General features: G+C 40.0%; 1 protein-coding gene across 1 annotated transcript; it reads right to left on the bottom strand.

The window, feature by feature from the left end:
- Positions 1-973: 973 nt before the first annotated feature.
- Positions 974-16,602, bottom strand: LOC124144721 (protein O-mannosyl-transferase TMTC4-like). Its single transcript, XM_046514264.2, has 17 exons — positions 16,431-16,602; positions 14,990-15,318; positions 14,013-14,232; positions 13,034-13,121; positions 12,630-12,742; positions 11,855-11,944; positions 10,715-10,870; positions 10,340-10,542; positions 8,042-8,228; positions 6,991-7,047; positions 6,250-6,321; positions 4,975-5,054; positions 4,586-4,693; positions 3,760-3,901; positions 2,851-2,965; positions 2,448-2,630; positions 974-1,223 (listed from the first exon to the last, which is right to left on the bottom strand). The coding sequence occupies exons 1-17, from the start codon at positions 16,491-16,493 to the stop codon at positions 1,048-1,050; spliced, it is 2,382 nt and encodes a 793-aa protein (XP_046370220.2). The 5' UTR covers positions 16,494-16,602; the 3' UTR covers positions 974-1,047.
- Between the last annotated feature and the right edge of the window lie 3,135 nt (positions 16,603-19,737).

Here is a 19,737-nt window from a genome sequence, read left to right as displayed (position 1 = left end):
GGTTCGAATCCCGGTTCACCCCAATTATGTTCATTGGTTTGTCAGCACCATACCCGTGCTCGTGGGTTTCACCGAAGTGGTAAACGTCTGAGACCTGCATCACTTCGGGCTTTCCTCCCACATTAAGCTGACACGCCGTGTGTAACTGGAATACTGTTAAAAGCGGCGTAACTCACTCACTCACTCTCAGGCAATACATTTTACTTTATGTTCCACATGTTTCTATTGGGCATCTGCAGGTCATGGAGGATAGGAGGATCCCTTGGCGACAGTGGCATTACCCTCAAAATGGCTTTCTCAGTTTTCTCACACTTTCACATCGATAATATAACATGCCTGAAAAAGAGACCTTTTTGGTGAGTTACATTTTCTGCAAATCTTTCCACAATCTCGGAATTTTTTCACCCGTATAGCGACTGAAATTTGCAAGGTCACGGAAAGACATTTACCCTAACTCGTAGTCTACCTTTCACTAGTTTCTAAAGTGTGTATGCATTCTTTCCTTTATGATTATTTCTGTGTCTCCAGACTGAAATTTACACTATGTTTCTTTGGTTAAACGCCACTTAGTATTTCAGTTATATGAAGGCGTTTCATCTTGATGTATGAAGAAATCCGGCAGCGATGCATGTCAGAGACGCTTACCAACTTGGTATGACCCACGAGTACGGGTATGGTCGAGATAAACCAAAAAAATACAATCACTGCAAATTGCCCCGAATATGATGTTCGGTTTGTCATCATCACCTTATCCGGTTTGTCATGTCATGGTCACGTCGAAGCGGTAAATGTCTGTTCCGCATTCAAGGACAAGCCACGATGTAACTGTGATGAAGGCTATTGTAGTTTTACTACATACGTCGCTCCTCCCTCTACTTTAGATAAATTCATCATTTTTAATCCAAAGAGAATGAAAACGTCCTTCGGTTTATTTACTGGAACAATCTAGCACATCAACACACGAGCACACATATAACATTCACTGATTTTATTATAAAGGATCAAAGACCATACAAAACGTCGACTGCAATACAAGATAAACATTGTTTATATTATTTTCCCATCTTCCATAACCAATTGACTGACAGGTGGGATTTTCCCCATCTTTCTGTGAAGTGCCTGGAGATTTTTCAGGATGAGCGGGTCATTTGGCGCTAATTTCAGTGCGATCAAGTAGGCCTTCTCCGATTTCTCATTGTTCCCTATCCGATAGTATAGTACACCTGAAAACAGAAGGGAATCTTATACTAGTTTGAAGTAACATTTAAACATACACCAAACACACACAGTGTGTATCCAACATATACTTGTAAAAGTTAAACATGACTAATGATTCAAAGGCGGCTGTCACTATACTCATATCTGTCATAGCCCTGTCGATATATTTATAACACGTACAACACACAACACACCAAGACACATATACTCGACATGGAGGATATTCCCATAGGTCACATATACTCGACATAGAAGATATTCCTATAGGTAACATATACTCGACATGGAGGATATTCCTATAGGTCACATATACTCGACATTGAGGATATTCCTATTGGGTCACATATACTCGACATTGAGGATATTCTTAAGGTCACATATACTCGACATGGAGGATATTTCTATGTCACATACTCGACATGGAGGATATTCCTATAGGTCACATATACCCGACATGGAGGATATTCCTATAGGTCACATATACTCGACATGGAGGATATTTCTATAGGACACATATACTCGACATGGAGGATATTCCTATATGTCAAATATACTCGACATGGAGGATATTCCTATAGGTCATATATACTCGACATGGAGGATATTCCTATAGGTCACATATACTCGACAAGGAGGATATTCCTATAGGTCACATATACTCGACAAGGAGGATATTCCTATAGGTCACATATACTCGACATGGAGGATATTCCTATATGTCACATATACTCGACATGGAGGATATTCCTATAGGTCACATATACTCGACATGGAGGATATTCCTATAGGTCACATATACCCGACATGGAGGATATTCCTATAGGTCACATATACTCGACATGGAGGATATTCCTATAGGTCACATATACTCGACATGGAGGATATTCCTATAGGTCACATATACTCGACATGGAAGATATTTCTATAGGTCACATATACTCGACATGGAGGATATTTTATAAGTCACACACAACAGACATGTGGCATATACTCGACATGGGAGATTAATGAAAAATGTAAATGACAGAAATAGAATTTTCATAAAACTGATCAAACTAATCCAAATTAAACATTTCAGTTAACTGTTGCCAGTTTGCCTTATTTTGCATGGATTTACCTAGTACAGTGCAATACATACCTAAAATAAGATTTACATAGCGTAAGAAGTAACAGGGTTTTATTGTATATCTATAGTAAGGAATGTTGGCTCACTGGTATAGTAGACATACCTAGATTTAGATGTAGATACGGATTCTGAGGGTCTCGCTGGATAGCCACAAGTAGGAGCTTCTCACTTTCCTTGTACTTATCTTTCTTTAGGTAAATATTAGCCAGGCGAAACGTCAACTCTGGTTCATATTTCAATACCGCCAGAGCCTTCTCTCCAACCTCAATAGCGTGGTCGTATTTCTCTGGATGCAAGAAAAGTAGTTAGGTCATTTGTATGCGATGAGCGCAGTGTATAAGGAAAATTAGCAGAATTTCTTTCTGCATGGTAAGCGTTTACGAAACCAATAGTCTTAAATGTTTCACTCCATAGATAAACAGAATATAGAATATATGGAGTTACTAGAAATAAGAAATGTCAACTTGTACTGAGCACATGATAATAGAACCCTTGAAGTCTCTTACCTAGAACATCGAGAAGCTGGAGGAACTTCACCCAGGCTGCAGTGTGTGTTGGTGCACCCTGTGTTACATTGTGAAAGGCGTCGATGGCTTCTGTGTGGCGTCCCAGGTGCCAGTACTGGGGGAGAAAACCGCGATTACTGAAACTACCATTACCCTTGAACCCGACTTTACTGTGGATTACAGACTAACTTCATTGAAAAACACAGCTAATGATCAAAGTAGAGAACAACAGAAGAGGAGACAGATATATCCCAAATGCTGCACTGAAATCGTAACTGTTTTGTTTTCAATAGAGATCTAAGGATCCAAAAAAAAGCATTGCAGACAGAGAATTTGATCTCGTATTTGCAAATAAAAGCGACAAAACCCTTCCCATATTCATAAGAAATCTCTGCTTTCTACTACATAATGAGTATGTCTTAATGGTCATCCAATAGGTATAATACTAGGGGTACGCAACCATTGTTAGAATCTGATGTTCACGACAGGTCATATGTGCTCGACTAACATAATGACTTTGTTGTTAATGAGAATTTAAAACTAGTGCAATCACACAGTAGACTTAATAGAACTGTAACTACTAACTGTGACGACTGAAACACTTTCTTTTTTTAACCGTTACATTCGGGCTGTGTTGAGGTAATTTAATATATAGAACTGTTAGGAATCAAGAAACATGTCTGCAGATTTTCTCTTGAATGGCAAAACATGTTAAATAGAATCTCTTAAAAGGCAATATATCCCGAAAAGGCATTCGAATGGGCAATATAAATGATTCGATGGCCGTAATGCTCAGCACGGTGAAAAATAAACACCACCCTGTTAATGTATTTATCTAATATGATCGTCCTCTGACATGAAAAGTAATATGTTGTTTTTGGAAACAAAATGCAGAACTCGTATACCTACCAGATTGCCGAGGTCATACATGCAGTCCGTGTGCACCTTACAGTGCAAGAGAGCATTGCGGAAGCTGGCGTCGGCCGATTCGGTCTGGTTCAACTCTGCCTGTAGAACTCCCAGGTTCATCCAGGCCTCCACGTGGTCTGGCCTGGAATACAAAGTACATTGGGAATATACTGAGTTCATGCTGCTTTCAAAAGTATTTATCATTGCGTGCCTACTTCTTGTGTCAGGAAAGCCATATATACCTTTCATGGTGAAAACCAAGAGCAAGGCTATGGATCTGACAGGTCGACTATCATAGTCGGGATTGGATTGATGCCAAGCATCAGCAAGTTGATCAGAGTGCTGTTACCCAATACCTTTCGTCTCAAACCTATACCTGATGTTTCACCTTAAACTATGCACAGGGCGTCTGGAATGATCTTATTATGAACAGTGTTAAGGTGCGATAACCCAATCCATTACAGTCCAACCACATGTACATATACAAAGTAAATCATTTGAAAGGCACCATGCATTGTTGCTCGACTACTGTCTGGGATGCCCAATACGTTTCTAGAAGGTTTCCCATATGCAAGGTTTTCTGCAAACTAAAATGGCTACAAGTAACACTTAATTGTAAATGTTCTCTTTATTGTAGTTTAACAGAAGCAACATGTGACCTAAGGCTTGATCTTTACTGCCTCTAGCATCGTACCCACACAATTTTTCAGTGTGTTAAAAGAGTCCTGAATTTCAATTAGTTTATTTAAGTACAGCAGCATACAATAAGGACATTCTTTCTTTCGTGCTTTTCCTATGAAACTACCGGGCGAGGCAAGTGTGGTACCTGACACTGACAGCTCTTTCCAGCAGCTCTTCTGCTTCAACCAAGGCACCTTTCTTTCTGAGGATGGTGGCCAAGTTGTTCATTGCGCCGACATGTTGCGGTTTTAATCTTAGGGAAAAACCATACAAATAATGAGAAAAAGGTCTTAACTCTTAACTATTGTGGATCCATCAAGTTATGGTTTAATCAAATGTTTGAAGACTGCATGTCTTCAAATCGCCAATCAAAGACTGGGGAGACAAGCGCCCCATGTGATAACTTCTTCATGGGTGAAAAACCCTAAAACATGTATGGATATCAGTGAGAAAGTTTCATTTTGACCCTAACAGAGAGCCGTATTGTATGTGTGGATGGATATGTATCAACCTTCTAGACGTCTGCCTACGTACTTCAAAGCCTCCCTGAATTCATGGATAGCGATGTCAGTGTTGTTGATGTCAGTGTGCAGTCTAGCAAGATTGTAGTGGACCTGTGGAAACACGACGTTAATATGAACTGGGTATATAGTACTATAGGAACAGAATATTTTTATAAGTTCACAGCTCGCGAAGGTTGAATTCTTCTGCACAATACTGATTCATTACCTCAAACAGTGCTACATTACTAAATCAATAAACTAAAAAAACATCAAATCATCGACAATACCTGCTAAAATGTCGTAAGCTTTTATATGATAACTAACATTATCAACAACTGTTCAGCAAATCGATCATTGATCTTGGCAATTGTGGTGGCATAAAGCAGTTGTTTAAAGAACGGCCAACAAGCTTAATAAAAGTTCCGTCATTGTATTTGCGCTAACTCTCAGACTACTCGAGTGAGTGAGTGAGTATGGTTTTACGCCGATTTTTAGCAATATTCCAGCAATATCACGGCGGGGGACACCAGAAATGGGCTTCACACATTGTACCCATGTCGGGAATCGAACCAGGGTCTTCGGCGTGACGAGCGAACGCTTTAACCACTAGGCTACCCGACCGCCCCTTCAGACTGCTCGACATCACTCAATACAATGTATAATATCATCAAGCTTTATCCATTCGTATAATGTTCATAACTATTTGGCCTTTCACGCTCCATGGAACCAGTTTCCCTGACGTTGATTTTTAAAAATTTCATTTGAAATGTAGTTCGTGGAGACACAGGTGACACGTGGAGAATTACAGGTTATAGACGCAGGTTTGGTGCCATTTATCGCAATCTAATATTACTGATCAACATCAACAGGTAATGAAATGGCATTTGATGAGTCATTATCGATCAGTGTAAAGTAAGGATAACACCAGGATTAAAGGATACCACCAACGTGGATAGTTAGGATATGTTACATAATTGCAGTGACAATATATGCCTTGAGACGGCGGGAGGGTAGCCTAGTGGTTTAAGCGTTCGTCGTCACGTTGAAGACCTGGGTTCCATTACCCACATGGCTCCAATGTGTGAACCAATTTCTGGTGTCTCCCGCTGTTTTATTGCTGGAATATTGCTGACAGCGGCGTAGAACCATCCTTACTCACTTTAAACATACCCTATGTCAATAACGGTGTCAGTGGGTATTCCGTTGTTCATAGTGTTCCCCACAAATAGAGTATCTATAGTAAATGCTGTATGACCATTGCCCCCATGGAAACATAACGCATAATGATGATGGTGTGTCTACCTACCTTTGCATTCATTGGACAGACCTTCAGTCCAGATGTGAACAAGGTCAGCTCTTCTCGATACTCCTTACAGCGCTTAAACAATAGATCTTCATGGTTTCACGATGCCTGTGCACTTGGTAACTTGTTATAAAGGTTGATACAAACAAGAAACTAAACTTTTAATCAATAAGGCCTACATGTCGATGCACTGTTTTTATGGCAGAGGTAACGAACCTGAAGAAAGCTTGGTTAATATTGTGTTTGTAATCTTTTGAAACAGTGTGAAATGCAGCTCCTCTCTGAGTAGTAGTATCACAATGTTTTGTTTTGTTTGTTTGTTGATTATCGCCGCACTCAGCAATAGTCTAGCTATATGACGGCGGTCTGTAAATAATCGAGTCTGGACCAGACGATGATGTGATTGACAAAATGAGCATCGATCCACGCAATAACAATCGATGACATGCATCAACCAAGTCGGCGAACCTGACCACCCGATCCCGTTAGTCGCCTCTTACGACAAGCATTGTCGCCTTTTACGGCAAGCATGGGTTGCTGAAGACCTATTCTATCCCGGATCTTCACGGGCCTATCACAACGTGGTCGCATCATGCGGGAAAGTTTAACATGACACATGACACGATGGATGAATATCAATGTGCGTATGTGGAATATCAATGGGCGTATGTGGATTACATGACAGTGGATCCAGCCAAAGAGTACACTGGCTATAATCACATCATGAGCGTGAAGGGAACTTACCTCAGTTGACCGTAAGAAAAATACCACAACGAGGAGCACAAACCATCCGGACACTACCTGCAGTACAGAATATAACGTTGAAATTGCTTATGAATAATATGAATTTTCTGAATCATATGAATTTTCTGAATCATATGAATGATCTGTATCGTACGAAATAAGCTGAATGATTTAAATGATCTGAATCATCTGAATCATCATAATCATCAGAACTTTCTAAATCATCTGAAGTATCTGAATCATCAGAAGTATCTGAATCATCTGAATCATCAGAGGTATCTGAATCAACTGAAGTATCTGAATCATCCGAAGTATCTGAATCATCAGAAGTATCTGAATAATCTGAATCATCAGAAGTATCTGAATCATTTGAAGTATCTGAATCATCAGAAGTATCTGAATCATCAGAAGTATCTGAATCATCAGAATTGTCTGAATCATCTGAAGTATCTGACTCATCTGAAATATCTGAATCATCAGAAGTATCTGAATAATGAGAACTTTCTCAATTATCTGAAGTATCTGAATCATCTTAAGTATCTGAATCATCAGAATTATCTGATTTTTGTATCTGAATTATCTGAATCGTCAGAACGTTCATCATCATCATCATCAAAAGTATCTGAATCATCTAAACAATCTGAATCACATGAATCATCAGAATTATCAGAAGCACCCGAATTATCTGCATTTCCGGAATCTTACGAAGATTTTGAAACAGAGGACTGACTAATTCAAGCTCATAGTTCGATGGCCAAATATTCAATAATATTAATACGATAATTTCTGCCATATCGGGGCGACACATTTCATAAGCATGACATTTTGAATCTGGTATGTAGGTATCATTACTATACAGGAAACGAACACCAAGAAACTGGGGGCGTTATATCCAAATTCGTTATTCGCGAGACCTTGTCCGCCATGTACACATTCACACGTTTCATATCACTTTTGTATTTAATGTTCTCCTCAATATTGAATTGAAGAGTGCGGCATTCGGAATGAGTCAATTACACTCAGCAGTGAATGGTCTTTTTTTTAGCTCTACCTTCTTTGCCATGCAATGTTGTTGTAGTTGATGACAGATCTGCCTTGCCCCGAGCACCACCAACATACAGAAGCCAGCACAGGACAAGTACAGGATCCTCTCTGCGATCACGAAGCCCACACGGAAAAACAGGTTGCTGGCGGGCAGGAAGGGAACTCCCAACGTGGCTAGTGAAACTATCAGGATCCTAAGCAGAGAAGAAACGGTAAAATGTAGCAAAGGTTATTTATACTATTATGTGGCAGTTTCATGTATTGTTAAATAATGTAGCAAGATTGAGATTCAGTAGAAGTTCATAGCATTGTGTTTTGACAATAATTAGTTATCAGGAATGTAGTACTATCTAATGTAAGCAGTGGTAAGGCAGTAACTATATTAAGATGCATTTTGGAGTCAAGAATAATCTAAAATCTTGCGGAACAGCCAGACTTGTGCAGCACTGAAGAGAAGGTTCAAGGAGGTATTTAGACCATATGAGGGTGCAAGAACTTGCCTCTCCCCTCTCACATTACATATCGACCAGCATTTGTGTCAAAGTCATTGTTTTCAGTCTGTTTGCTGCTAGGTGAATATTTTTACCACTACTATTATATCTTATACTGTCATTGTACTTGTACTACCTACCCATGAAGATCCGGGGTAGAATAGGTCTTCAGCAACCCATGCTTGCCGTAAAAAGGCGACTATGCTTGTCGTAAGAGGCGACTAACGGGATAGAGTGGTCAAGCTCGCTGACTTGGTTGAAGCAAGTCATCGATCCCAATTGCGTGGATCGATGCTCATGATATCAATCACTGGATTGTCTGGTCCAGAATCGATTATTTACAGACCGCCTTCATATAGCTGGATATTGCTGAGTGCGGCGTAAAACAACAAACAAAACAAACAAACAAACAAACAAACAAACTTGTACTACAACTGACTTGTACTGCCACTATATTGTGTACGGTATTGTTATTATTGTGCAGTAATTTGTGTTGATATATAAATCTAGATCATTTAACAATACAATTGTAAATTGTATACCATTTCTTTGTTTGTTGGTTTCATACAGATTTCTGGGTTAACTTATTGTTTCAATTTGGAAGTCGTCACGTAACAATAAACATCATGCGTGGTGTTGTTTCAATTTTATACCGAATGTATTTGATGTTCTGTTCGTTCTAGGGGGGCATGGGTGGCCCAGTCGTCTAAGGCGCCGCGATTCGCTGTGCTGAGTTGCGTCCCAGAAACCTATGATTGTGGGTTCGAATCCCGGTTCACCCCGATTATGTTTCTAGGTTTGTCAGCACCATACCCGTGCTCGTGGGTTTCACCGAAGTGGTAAAACGACTGAGACCTGCATCACTTCGGGCTTTCCTCCCACATTAAACTGACACGCCGCGATATAACTGTAATACTGTTAAAAGCGGCGCTAAACCAAACTCATTCACTCACTCACTCTGTTCGTTCTATAACATACTTGAAACAAAGGTAGGTATCAAAGGAAGGAAACACCCGGCGTGAGCAATGGAATTGTGTCATCTATGCACAGGGAAAATATACAAGTTAAACCCTGTGTAGAATTCAGAGTGATAAAGTGCTATTCTACGAAAATTTTAAACAGCCTCATACGACAAAGGTGTTTGATCAAGGTTAAAACATTGAAGGCCCAAAGTAAAGCTTTCAAAAGGATTTATGGTAGACATGTGGAGGACTACTCTAGATTTGACGCATCAGTAACAATAGGGATGTCCAATATAATTCCTTGTTGTGATTTGTATCATATGTTCCTGTTTTTTCTTTCAGGAGAACTGATTAAGTTGCCTTTGCATGTGTTTGTGACGTGTGCCACCGTTGTGGCAGGATACGCTCACCTTTTCGCGAACACCTGGTATGATCACTATTTTGAAGCGATTCTTGAAAACATGCTTATGATATAGTCGTAATCGTACAATAGACTCTGCTTTTCATAGATTTCTTATGATTTTGGAAATGTTTTGTTGCTTTTATGCCAATACGTGACCGTCCATGGGAGGTTCTATATTGAAATTTTCTCCTACAAAATGTAGAAACCGAAAATAATGTCCTGTCTCTATCACAACAAAAATCAAATCAACGAGACATCATGTTACTATTGACCGAAATCTTTGTTGAAACATTGTATTAACATTGGCATCAGATTATATTTCCTTTGTTTTTTTCTGATAAACGATTAACGGGAATGTCCATTACGCTAATACATATACAAAGGGCACATTTCCTTAACTTTCCTAATGCTTCTTTATATACGCGCACTTCAGATTCAACTAGACATACCTGCGATAGCTAGTGAGTTCTCCATGGTAACAGTGATAGAACAAAGCACCACATCCCGTCCAGAGAGCCATGACTGCCAGTATTCTGGGATCAGCCAATGAGGTGATGACAGGTATACAGCCCATCGACCAATCAAAACACAGCCACCATGGATTTAACAGCAGCCAGGAGTTCATTGCATAGAGATAGTTGTAGTTTAAAATCTGAAAGCAATTTGTAGAATTTGATGTTTTAATGCAATCCAAATGAAAGAATAAAATACCTCCGTTTTGAATTTATATCAGGATAGTGGCTCTATACCTATTAGTGTCAGGAAAAAACGGTTTCACCGACTATTGTACTGTTGGACTTCAGTAAACCTATATTACATCTTACCTTCAATAGTGTACCGTTGACCATGGTATGTGGATTATCATCCACAGAGAAGTTAGGTGTTGATGATCTCATTATCCATAGTCTACTGATGAGGAGTATCACGCCAGTCAGTAACAGGACGAGATGACGTTTGATGAAACTCAAAACCCATTTTGGCTGTAACCAAAACAGCAGATATAAAAACAAGCAGCCTAAACCGATTATCCATGCATCACCCATTGCATGTTTAGATTCCATTTGATGGCACGGGTGGCCCATTCGTCTAAGGCGCCGCAATTCGCTGTGCAAAGTTGCGTCCCTTGGGCACGCCAGAAACCTATGATTGTGGGTTCGAATCCCGGTTCGCCCCGATTATGTTTCTAGGTTTGTCAGCATCATACCCGTGCTCGTGGTTTTCACCGAAGTGGTAAACGTCTGAGACCTGCATCACTTCAGGCTTTCCTCCCACATCAAGCTGACACGCCGTGATATGACTGGAATACTGTTAAAAGCGGCGTTAAACCCAACTCACTCACTCACTTAGATTCCATATGTTAAGGGCAATGTTACTTGGACATATACTCAGTCATATCACTATGTGTCACCTTAATACAATACACTGTTTCATGTATATTTATGTTCATATCTACACAAGGACATTTCGTGCCTATTTGCATTCCCCCAACAGGTACATCGTTTATTTCGAACTAATAATTTACAGTATTACGTTTATCAGTTGTAAATAGATAGATAAATAACATATAGATAATACAATTCAGCTTTTGGGTCATGGTAAAGAGTCAGGTTTAATTTATCTACATGTCAACCATGTATTCCGATCCATGTATTGCCTTTACATATTGCCTCAATATATTACTCGACCCGTGAAGATCCGGGTTAGAATAGGTCTTTAGCAACACATGCTTGCCGTAAAAGGCGACTATGCTTGTCGTACTAACGGGACCGGGTGGTCAGGCTCTCTGACATGGTTGATGCACGTCATCGATCCCATCTGCGTGGATCGATGCTCATGATATCAACCACTGGATTGTCTGTTGACAATTATTACTCATGTGTAGATAATGTCTTGAATGATGAAGAGTTTTATTTGATGTGGAAAAACAGAATAAGCTCCTTTATCCAAGTCGTTCGTTCATTCACCTTGCTCTTGATGTGATGTTTTCTTAAGGACATCAGCTGGAAAGGGTCGACTCTACACACAACGACGATGTCAAACACGCTACAAATACCCTGCAAATACAATATACATGTAAACTTGAGGACCAAAAACATTGCAAGAGCATGTAACTAACATCAAGAATATATATTTAGAATATAGAAAATAAATGATCATGGATGTAGCTGTTTGTAGGTCTCGTTTTTGAATTTCAAAAATCATTGTGGACCATTAGGTTTCTGGGGTTGAAGTGATTGATCCCTCTTTTCCGTGGTTTCAATGAAGCAATGAATTTATTAACTCCCCTTGAAGATAATTAGTACTGAATATAATCACAAGAAATAATTCCAATTTGGAAGGAGAGATTGGACATTTCTAACATGCGAAATCAGTTGACCTGGAAACTAGCTTAATCAGATCAGACGAGATGATGGAAGATGTGTTTCATTCCAACACCACAAGGTTTGGTGAAAGCTGCTTTTACGGTGAGATGCCACTTACTATGACAGTGATGCCCTGCTCCTTACAGAAGGTGGACACGACACACAGACACATACTGGCCAGTACAGCCACCAGGGAGAAGGAATCGGGACGGTAACTGACCATGGATGAAACACTGAATCCACTTACTATGACAGTGATGCCCTGCTCCTTACAGAAGGTGGACACGACACACAGACACATGCTGGCCAGTACAGACACCAGGGAGAAGGACTCGGGACGGTAACTGACCATGGATGAAACACTGAATCCACTTACTATGACAGTGATGCCCTGCTCCTTACAGAAGGTGGACACGACACACAGACACATGCTGGCCAGTACAGACACCAGGGAGAAGGACTCGGGACGGTAACTCACCAGAGATGAAGCTGAAAGAACAGATGTTCTTATTGACACTATCATGAACTGATACTGTAACGACCTTCACACAGTTCTCACGAAATACATTGCAGGTATAACAACATTCGTTCATTTTCTAATTGTCAGTAGGGTATTGGAGAAAAAGCAAAAACAACCAAAAAACCACGGGAGCATGTATTTAGTTAGGTGTCAAAACAAATAATAATAAATAAAGCGACAAAACTCTTTTCCATGTCCAATAGAAATCTTTGCATAAAGATATCATGAACATGTGTTTATGATCATGAAACACAACTTACAAGAGACGCATGCCCTTGCATACAGTAGAAATGACAGAAGGAAGGTCAAGGCACAGAGCAGGTCAGCCCGACCCACGACCCCAGCAATCTGGAACACAGGAAGGCCAAGGGATTTAGGTTCTACTACACGAAATCAGAACCAGTTGGGACAGGAGCCTTCAGTGCAGATCGATAGATATCTGCAGGCTGTGATTGGAGGATATTCTGTAAGATTTTTATGTCTTTCAAATGTACATCCATCCAGTTATTAAAACAGACCATGTTTTTCTATATTTAGTACTGTCTTTTTCAACATGATGACTTATGCTGAATGTGACCACAGCTATTTTCAAGGAGGTGACATTAGGTGCGAAACTGGGGGTGGTGTGTTTAGCTTCCTGTACTCGGAAAAGGAGCTGGCTAAGCTAGTCATTTTTTATGTTTTTATTGCTGCTCTAAGGCCAAACAGTGCACACACGTACAGGTAATAGCTGTTGAATGCTTAGTTATTTTTAAAAGAAATAACGTTACTATAGAAGTCTATGGGAAAACATTTGGTTGTGTGTAACTTGTATGTGGAGTCATAAGTTTTGTATGTCTGGCTTGGTTATTACTATTGCAAGTTTCAAATAGCTGCTGGAATGAGATGCCAGAGTGAGTGTGTGATTATTTGGAGTGAGTATCCGTATTGAGTCAGTATCCGTATTTGTCATACAGGTAAGAATATCGGATCTCTTTGTCCAGCCACATTGAATAAATGTACACCAGTCATCAGAAACATATAGTGATGATCAAAAGCCACAATGTTCATTACAAAAGTTTAAAGGCGTTCCACAAGACCTGAAAATGTCTTATCATCATCAACAAGATATATGTATAGATCTCAATTTACATAGTTTCTGGAAGCGAAGATGAATGTTTATGCGATACATTAAGCCAATGTGTGTGTCTGTGTGTGTTATGCATCAACAAATTAACATTAAAAAGAGTTTGAACTCACGCTTTCAGTGTGAATGGGATGCACAGCAAACAACACAGCACACAGGAGAGCAGCTCGGGGCGAAGCAAAAACCGGTCTAGCAGATTCCTGGTCCACCTGGTAACCAGACATGAGGACAGAGAATACTGCCAGGAAGATGACCGACACCAAGCCGTGCAGGACGATGTTGACAACGTGGAAGCCCCGAGGATGAAGGCCACCTGCCCAGGCGTAGTTCCACCTGGAGAGTATCAAGAATCAAGCATCAGTGAGATAAAAATATTTGTTTGTTTGTTGTTTAACGCCACACTCAGCAATATTCCAGCTATATGAAGGCGGTCTGTACATAATCGAGTCTGGACCAGACAATCCAGTGATTGACAACATGAGCATCGATCCACGCAATAACGATCGATGACATGCATCAACCAAGTCAGAGAGACTGACAACCCGATCCCGTTAGTCGCCTTTTATGACAAGCATAGTCGCCTTTTACAGCAAGCATGGGTTGCTGAAGACCTATTCTATCCCGGATCTTCACGGGTCGAGATAATATTAACCGCTCTGGGTCATTTTAAAGTAGTTTCGGAAATTTAAAGAAAGAAGTATTTCCACTTGTAAATCAAAGTGATAAAAGTTAAATGCATGAAGAAAATTTAAATGCCAACTATTTTGACAATAGTTCGAAATGTCTTGTTTTGGGGTAAGATCAGACAGATCCATTATGGGCGCGGAGAGGAAATTGGAGCTAAGATGTTTTTCTTACAAAACATGTTTAGCGAAATGTCATTGTTGTAATTTGTTAAATGATATTGTCTTACATTAAAGTCCAATATTGTATGCGTAAACACTTGTTTTGGATGAATAACAATATTCTCTTTCAAATGTAAAATGACTGCGAGGAAATATGTATACCTCTTGCTCTGCTGGTGCAACCTGAGACACTGCCTTCTGTTCTCACACAACGATTGGTCAAAGATTTAATATCGATGTCTCACCTGTAGGTCATCACGGTAAGTGGTCTGTAGGACTTGTGACTCTTCTCGTCCAACAGCTGTCCCCAGAAATCATGAGCAAATACGGCGGTGAGTGGAGTTTCAGGTAAGATATCCCTGTTTTTGGTGATGGCCCATGTGTCGTCAAACACAAAGTCTCCATCGTGGCTGTTCACGAAACACAGTACCGCCAGACAGAAGACGAGGACAGATGCCACAGAGAAGCTGAGTTTGGGTACAGGCAGAACGTCATCCCACTCTGACTGGTAACTATTTCCACGGGCCTTGGATGGCCTTGCTAGTGGTCTTTCTCCCAGCATGGTGAGTGTAAACTGCAGATATCGAGAGGTTTAAGCTTGCATGTGTATATATTTCAGGGTATATTCCATGGAATATATATGGATCACTTAAATCAGGGCTGACATGGAGTGATCGCAGGAAGTGTGAGTATGCCCTGAGCAACCGATAGCACCAGCCACTGACACAATTTTAATAAAATCAGTCAAGGTTTGTTAATTGCCTGATGTCACATCCAGCAGTATTGCTGTTCGCCAGCGGTCTTTAAACAATCGAGTCTGAAGTAGACAATCCATTGATCAGTATCCCGAGCAATGATCCACATGTATGAGACCAAGCCTGATCCATTAAAGCAAGTGCTAGTGAGGTATGAAAATTCCCTGTAAACGAGAGAATCGAATACACTGATGCTACAACCGAATTAAAAAATAAACATGTATCCTTTGCGGTAGCTTTTTAATCATAGAACAAACTGCTTAATTTAGGCTTGAAAACAAGAACATGAATGAGACTACACACCTGAGAAACATTATTTTCCTCAAATTTAAATATAAACTATAAATAAAGTTAGTGTGTTTCCAGAGGGAGGTACGCAGGTCATTAATCAAATATACTCAAAGTAATCCATGATATTCTAGTGAGAGAGGGCGCAACAGCTGCACTTGAAACATGATATTACCCACAACTTAGAACAGTAACTCACTCGGGAGAAAGTATGTGTATTTCCTCGGTAGTCGGCTATGCATATCCTTAACTAAAGATATTCGCTTTTCAAAGAAAGCCTGTATCTTCTTGTGCAAAAATGTAAATGTCGAACACATATCATAGATATATAGGGTCTTGCAACAACTGTATGCGTTCATTGATGTCTATTGTGTGAGCATTTATGGTGTAGCAACCATCCAGATTAGACGTCTTACCTAGCTGACGTATGCTAGACATGCTACAAGATTAAACAACATGCCTGACATAGCTGGACAGGCTATAATATTCATATTTGTATGACATTCCATCCGTCTAAATTCAAACGAGACGAATCTGTGCTTTAATTCTTTCAGTTTCAGATAACATGAATATAAATACACTACTTGTCAATATGTCACAAGAATTGATAGGCAAGAAGTTTCAAGTATTCCCCTTTACTTACAGAGTTTGACGTTCTGAGTGATCCTCCATATAACCAGTTGTGTCCCTTCGATGTGTGTAACATTCACCAACGGGAACAGCCTGGTCTGACGTGGCTGACATTTCCGCCCGAGCACACATCCATATTCTTAGCGTTATCGACGAGAGGACTAAAACAAGGTGTTCACAGAGTTATTCCGACGGTAACATGTGCCAGGCCATGGTATCAGTGGCATTTTGGAAGTAGAGTCAATACAACGACTGTTTAGATGTAATGACGTATAAACAGCTGTTGTCCAGTGATAGGATCAACAGGATCAGAGTGGACTAATTTTAGCTAAAAATATTTTCGTACACTTTGGAAAACCATGTTATCCCATTCGGATACAAACATGCCAATAATGTCACAATAATTTCATGCACACTCCATGTATGATAGTGAAATGTAAAATATGATGGAAAATGGAATAAATAAATAAATAAATAAATAAATAAATAAATAAATAAATAAATAAATAAATAAATAAATAAATAAATAAATAAATAAATAAATAAATAAATAAATAAATAAATGTAACCCCATTCGGATACAAACATGCCAATAATGTCACAATAAATCCATGCACACTCTATGTATGATATTGAAATGTAAAATATTATGGAATAAATAAATAAATAAATAAATAAATAAATAAATAAATAAATAAATAAATAAATAACCCCATTCGGATTATTCGCTGCCGATAACCGGTATCACTGAAGTAATATGACACGGGGTCACTGAAGCCTGTTCACAACAACACATCGATACGAACGAAGGTTATAAGCTTTGTGATCATGCATGCTGACACAGTATCGACATATGCTTAGTGTTGAGAAACACGTGTCTGTACTCGGAGGACATCCTGTGCGTTCAAAGTTGACTAGTAACAATATTGATTCACAACAATACTGCTCTTACCATTGTGCACGATGTAACAATATGCTAGTTTTGCTTTTTGTGATTGATACTATGAGTAACGATGCACGGCATAGGGTATGATTACACGCTATTATAGCTAAAATGGATAGAATTATCATTAAACCGCCCGCACGTTATCAGAAATAAGCGGGCCACTGTAACTTGATAATGCCCTCATATTGCTTGACGACGGGCCATTATCAAGCCCGTTGTTCGGTGACGTCAAAGGGTAGAGAAAATGACGTCACGTATTATAGTGACGTCATCTGGTTTGTTCTATGACGTTTCCATATTTGTAAAATGTGGTCACTGACATTCGTGTTGATTGCAGTAAATGTTTCAAAACCGATGTTGTTGTTTCTTTTTATTTGATAACAAATTCCATCCATTTTAGCTATAATAACGGTAACGCTCTTTTTCAGGGCATTATCATTTGTAGAAGCCCTCGTCCTTCGTCGGGCAGTTACTGGAAAACCTCGGGCTTCTGCAAATGATAATGCTCTGAAAAAGAGCGTTACCCTTATAATAACCAAGTCACCGGCCCTGACCACTCTGGCCACCCTGTACATTAAGTCGCCTTGTACGACAAGCATGGGTTGGAGCAGACCATTTCTTACCCGAAATGCAGTTCTCATATACGTTTATACACTGTAATCAAGCACCCACTCCTGAGGGTGAACATCGGTAATGGCTTTCATTTAGTATTGTGAATCAAAGCAAGAAGATTGAAAGGTGTTACACGCAGTCATTCCCGATGCATTCAGTATGTAGATAGTCAATTCTGGACGAGGAAAACCGGTGACCTAAAACATAAACAACGATCTGAGCTATTGTGGCGCGATGTTCCGCAACAACAGCATACATAATTCGTCAATGTTTGAACATGTGTGCATATATCGATCATCCAAATCATTTGCTTTCGAAATTCAAACCACTGTGATAGCACTGAGAGGTCGAGAGCTCATGGTTTTGATCAAATCATAAGTGAGTGACGTGTTTTAAGGGACATTCGCACGGTACAACTAGTTGGATACAATTCGTTGCATGCAACACATTGTATCGTGTGGACAGGCAAGTCGGTCCAACTTTTGACGTATGCAACTTGTTGGACATTAGTTGTACGGAATAGGACATGCTCTATTTTCATGCGACATGTTGTACGTACAATGTACGTAGCCAATCAAAACGCGTATCGAAATCAGGTGAAATTTGTAAACAAAAATGGCGACTCCGATTCACGTCAGTAACTTCTGCTTTTCGGTATCCTAAGTGTCACCACTCAAAGGACCTACGAAAAGAAGGTACGTAGAAAAACACTGTAACAAATTATATATTCTGACATTTGCATCGGTCTAATTCTCCAGGTTAAACTGTTCATAGTGTTATTTGAAACGACTGGCAATGTGACTGTACACTGTAGTGTAGACCAAGATGAGATTAGGTCCATAATTATAATACGTTTCTAAAACTTCAGAAATCGTCCCAGGTGACGCCCTGATTGACGCAAAATCATGCACACTGACGACGGTATTGATCTGCCTCACAACGTATTATCAAGGCTAGAATGGAAACATAATAACAAACTTGTTGATTTCAGATTGATTCTGATTACTTAAATTTCATGACTCATTTATGAATACTCAGCCGCAAAAGAAACGTCACCATGAACAGATATATGAGAAACCTTATTTGTCCAAACACTGTAAACATACTTTGAGACATTAAAAAAGATGAAACTTGGCAAAACTGATCATCAAGGTTGAAATTAAAGTGATAAATGTTCTTAAAGTGAAAAACAACACTAGTCTCTCAGAAAATCACAAGTCAGTATCTCGTGTGTCTCGTGTGTCCGCCATGTGCATAGATACCTACCGTGCAGCGTCGATACATAGACTGGATGAGGCGGTTGATGAAGGCCATAGGCACTTGAGCCCACACTCTGAGGAACGCCTGACGCAGTTCAGCTGCAGTTGACGGCCTTGGTCGGACGTCATTCAGCCGTCTTTGAATCTCGTCCCACAGGTGCTCAATGAAATTTAAATCGGGACTGAGGGCAGGCCACTGCATGGTTCTGATGCGATTCTGCTTGAAGAAGTCTCTTGTTTCTCTCGCAATGTGGGCACGGGCGTTATCATGCTGAAACTCGTGGTTGCGGCGACGTGCCAAATGAGGTATGGCGTGTGGTCTCAAGACTTGATCAATGTACCGATGTGCCTCTCCCTGGACCGATGTTCTGGAAGACCACAGGGCCGACCCTCTGTGCAAGACCAATTCCACCCCACACCATGATGCTTGGATCACCCCACGAGTCTCTCTCAACAACACAAGCGTCCGAATATTGTTCCCCACGGCGTCGCCAGACTCTCTC

The sequence above is a fragment of the Haliotis rufescens genome, unplaced genomic scaffold, assembly GCF_023055435.1.
Source record: "Haliotis rufescens isolate VD_foot unplaced genomic scaffold, xgHalRufe1.0.p SCAF_9, whole genome shotgun sequence".
NCBI lineage: Eukaryota > Metazoa > Mollusca > Gastropoda > Lepetellida > Haliotidae > Haliotis > Haliotis rufescens.
The sequence above is the reverse complement of the archived record's forward strand: the minus strand, read 5'-3'. Positions and strand labels throughout refer to the sequence as shown.

Bases quoted from the DNA above. Each gene is read 5' to 3' on its own strand.
- LOC124144721 (XM_046514264.2), bottom strand. From the start codon at position 16,493: ATGTTACACACATCGAAGGGACACAACTGGTTATATGGAGGATCACTC. The intron at 4,694-4,974 runs GTACGTAGGCAG...TTTTTCCCTAAG, and splicing joins GAATTCAGGGAGGCTTTGAA to ATTAAAACCGCAACATGTCG. The intron at 2,966-3,759 runs GTAGGTATACGA...TTTCTCCCCCAG, and splicing joins TGTATGACCTCGGCAATCTG to TACTGGCACCTGGGACGCCA.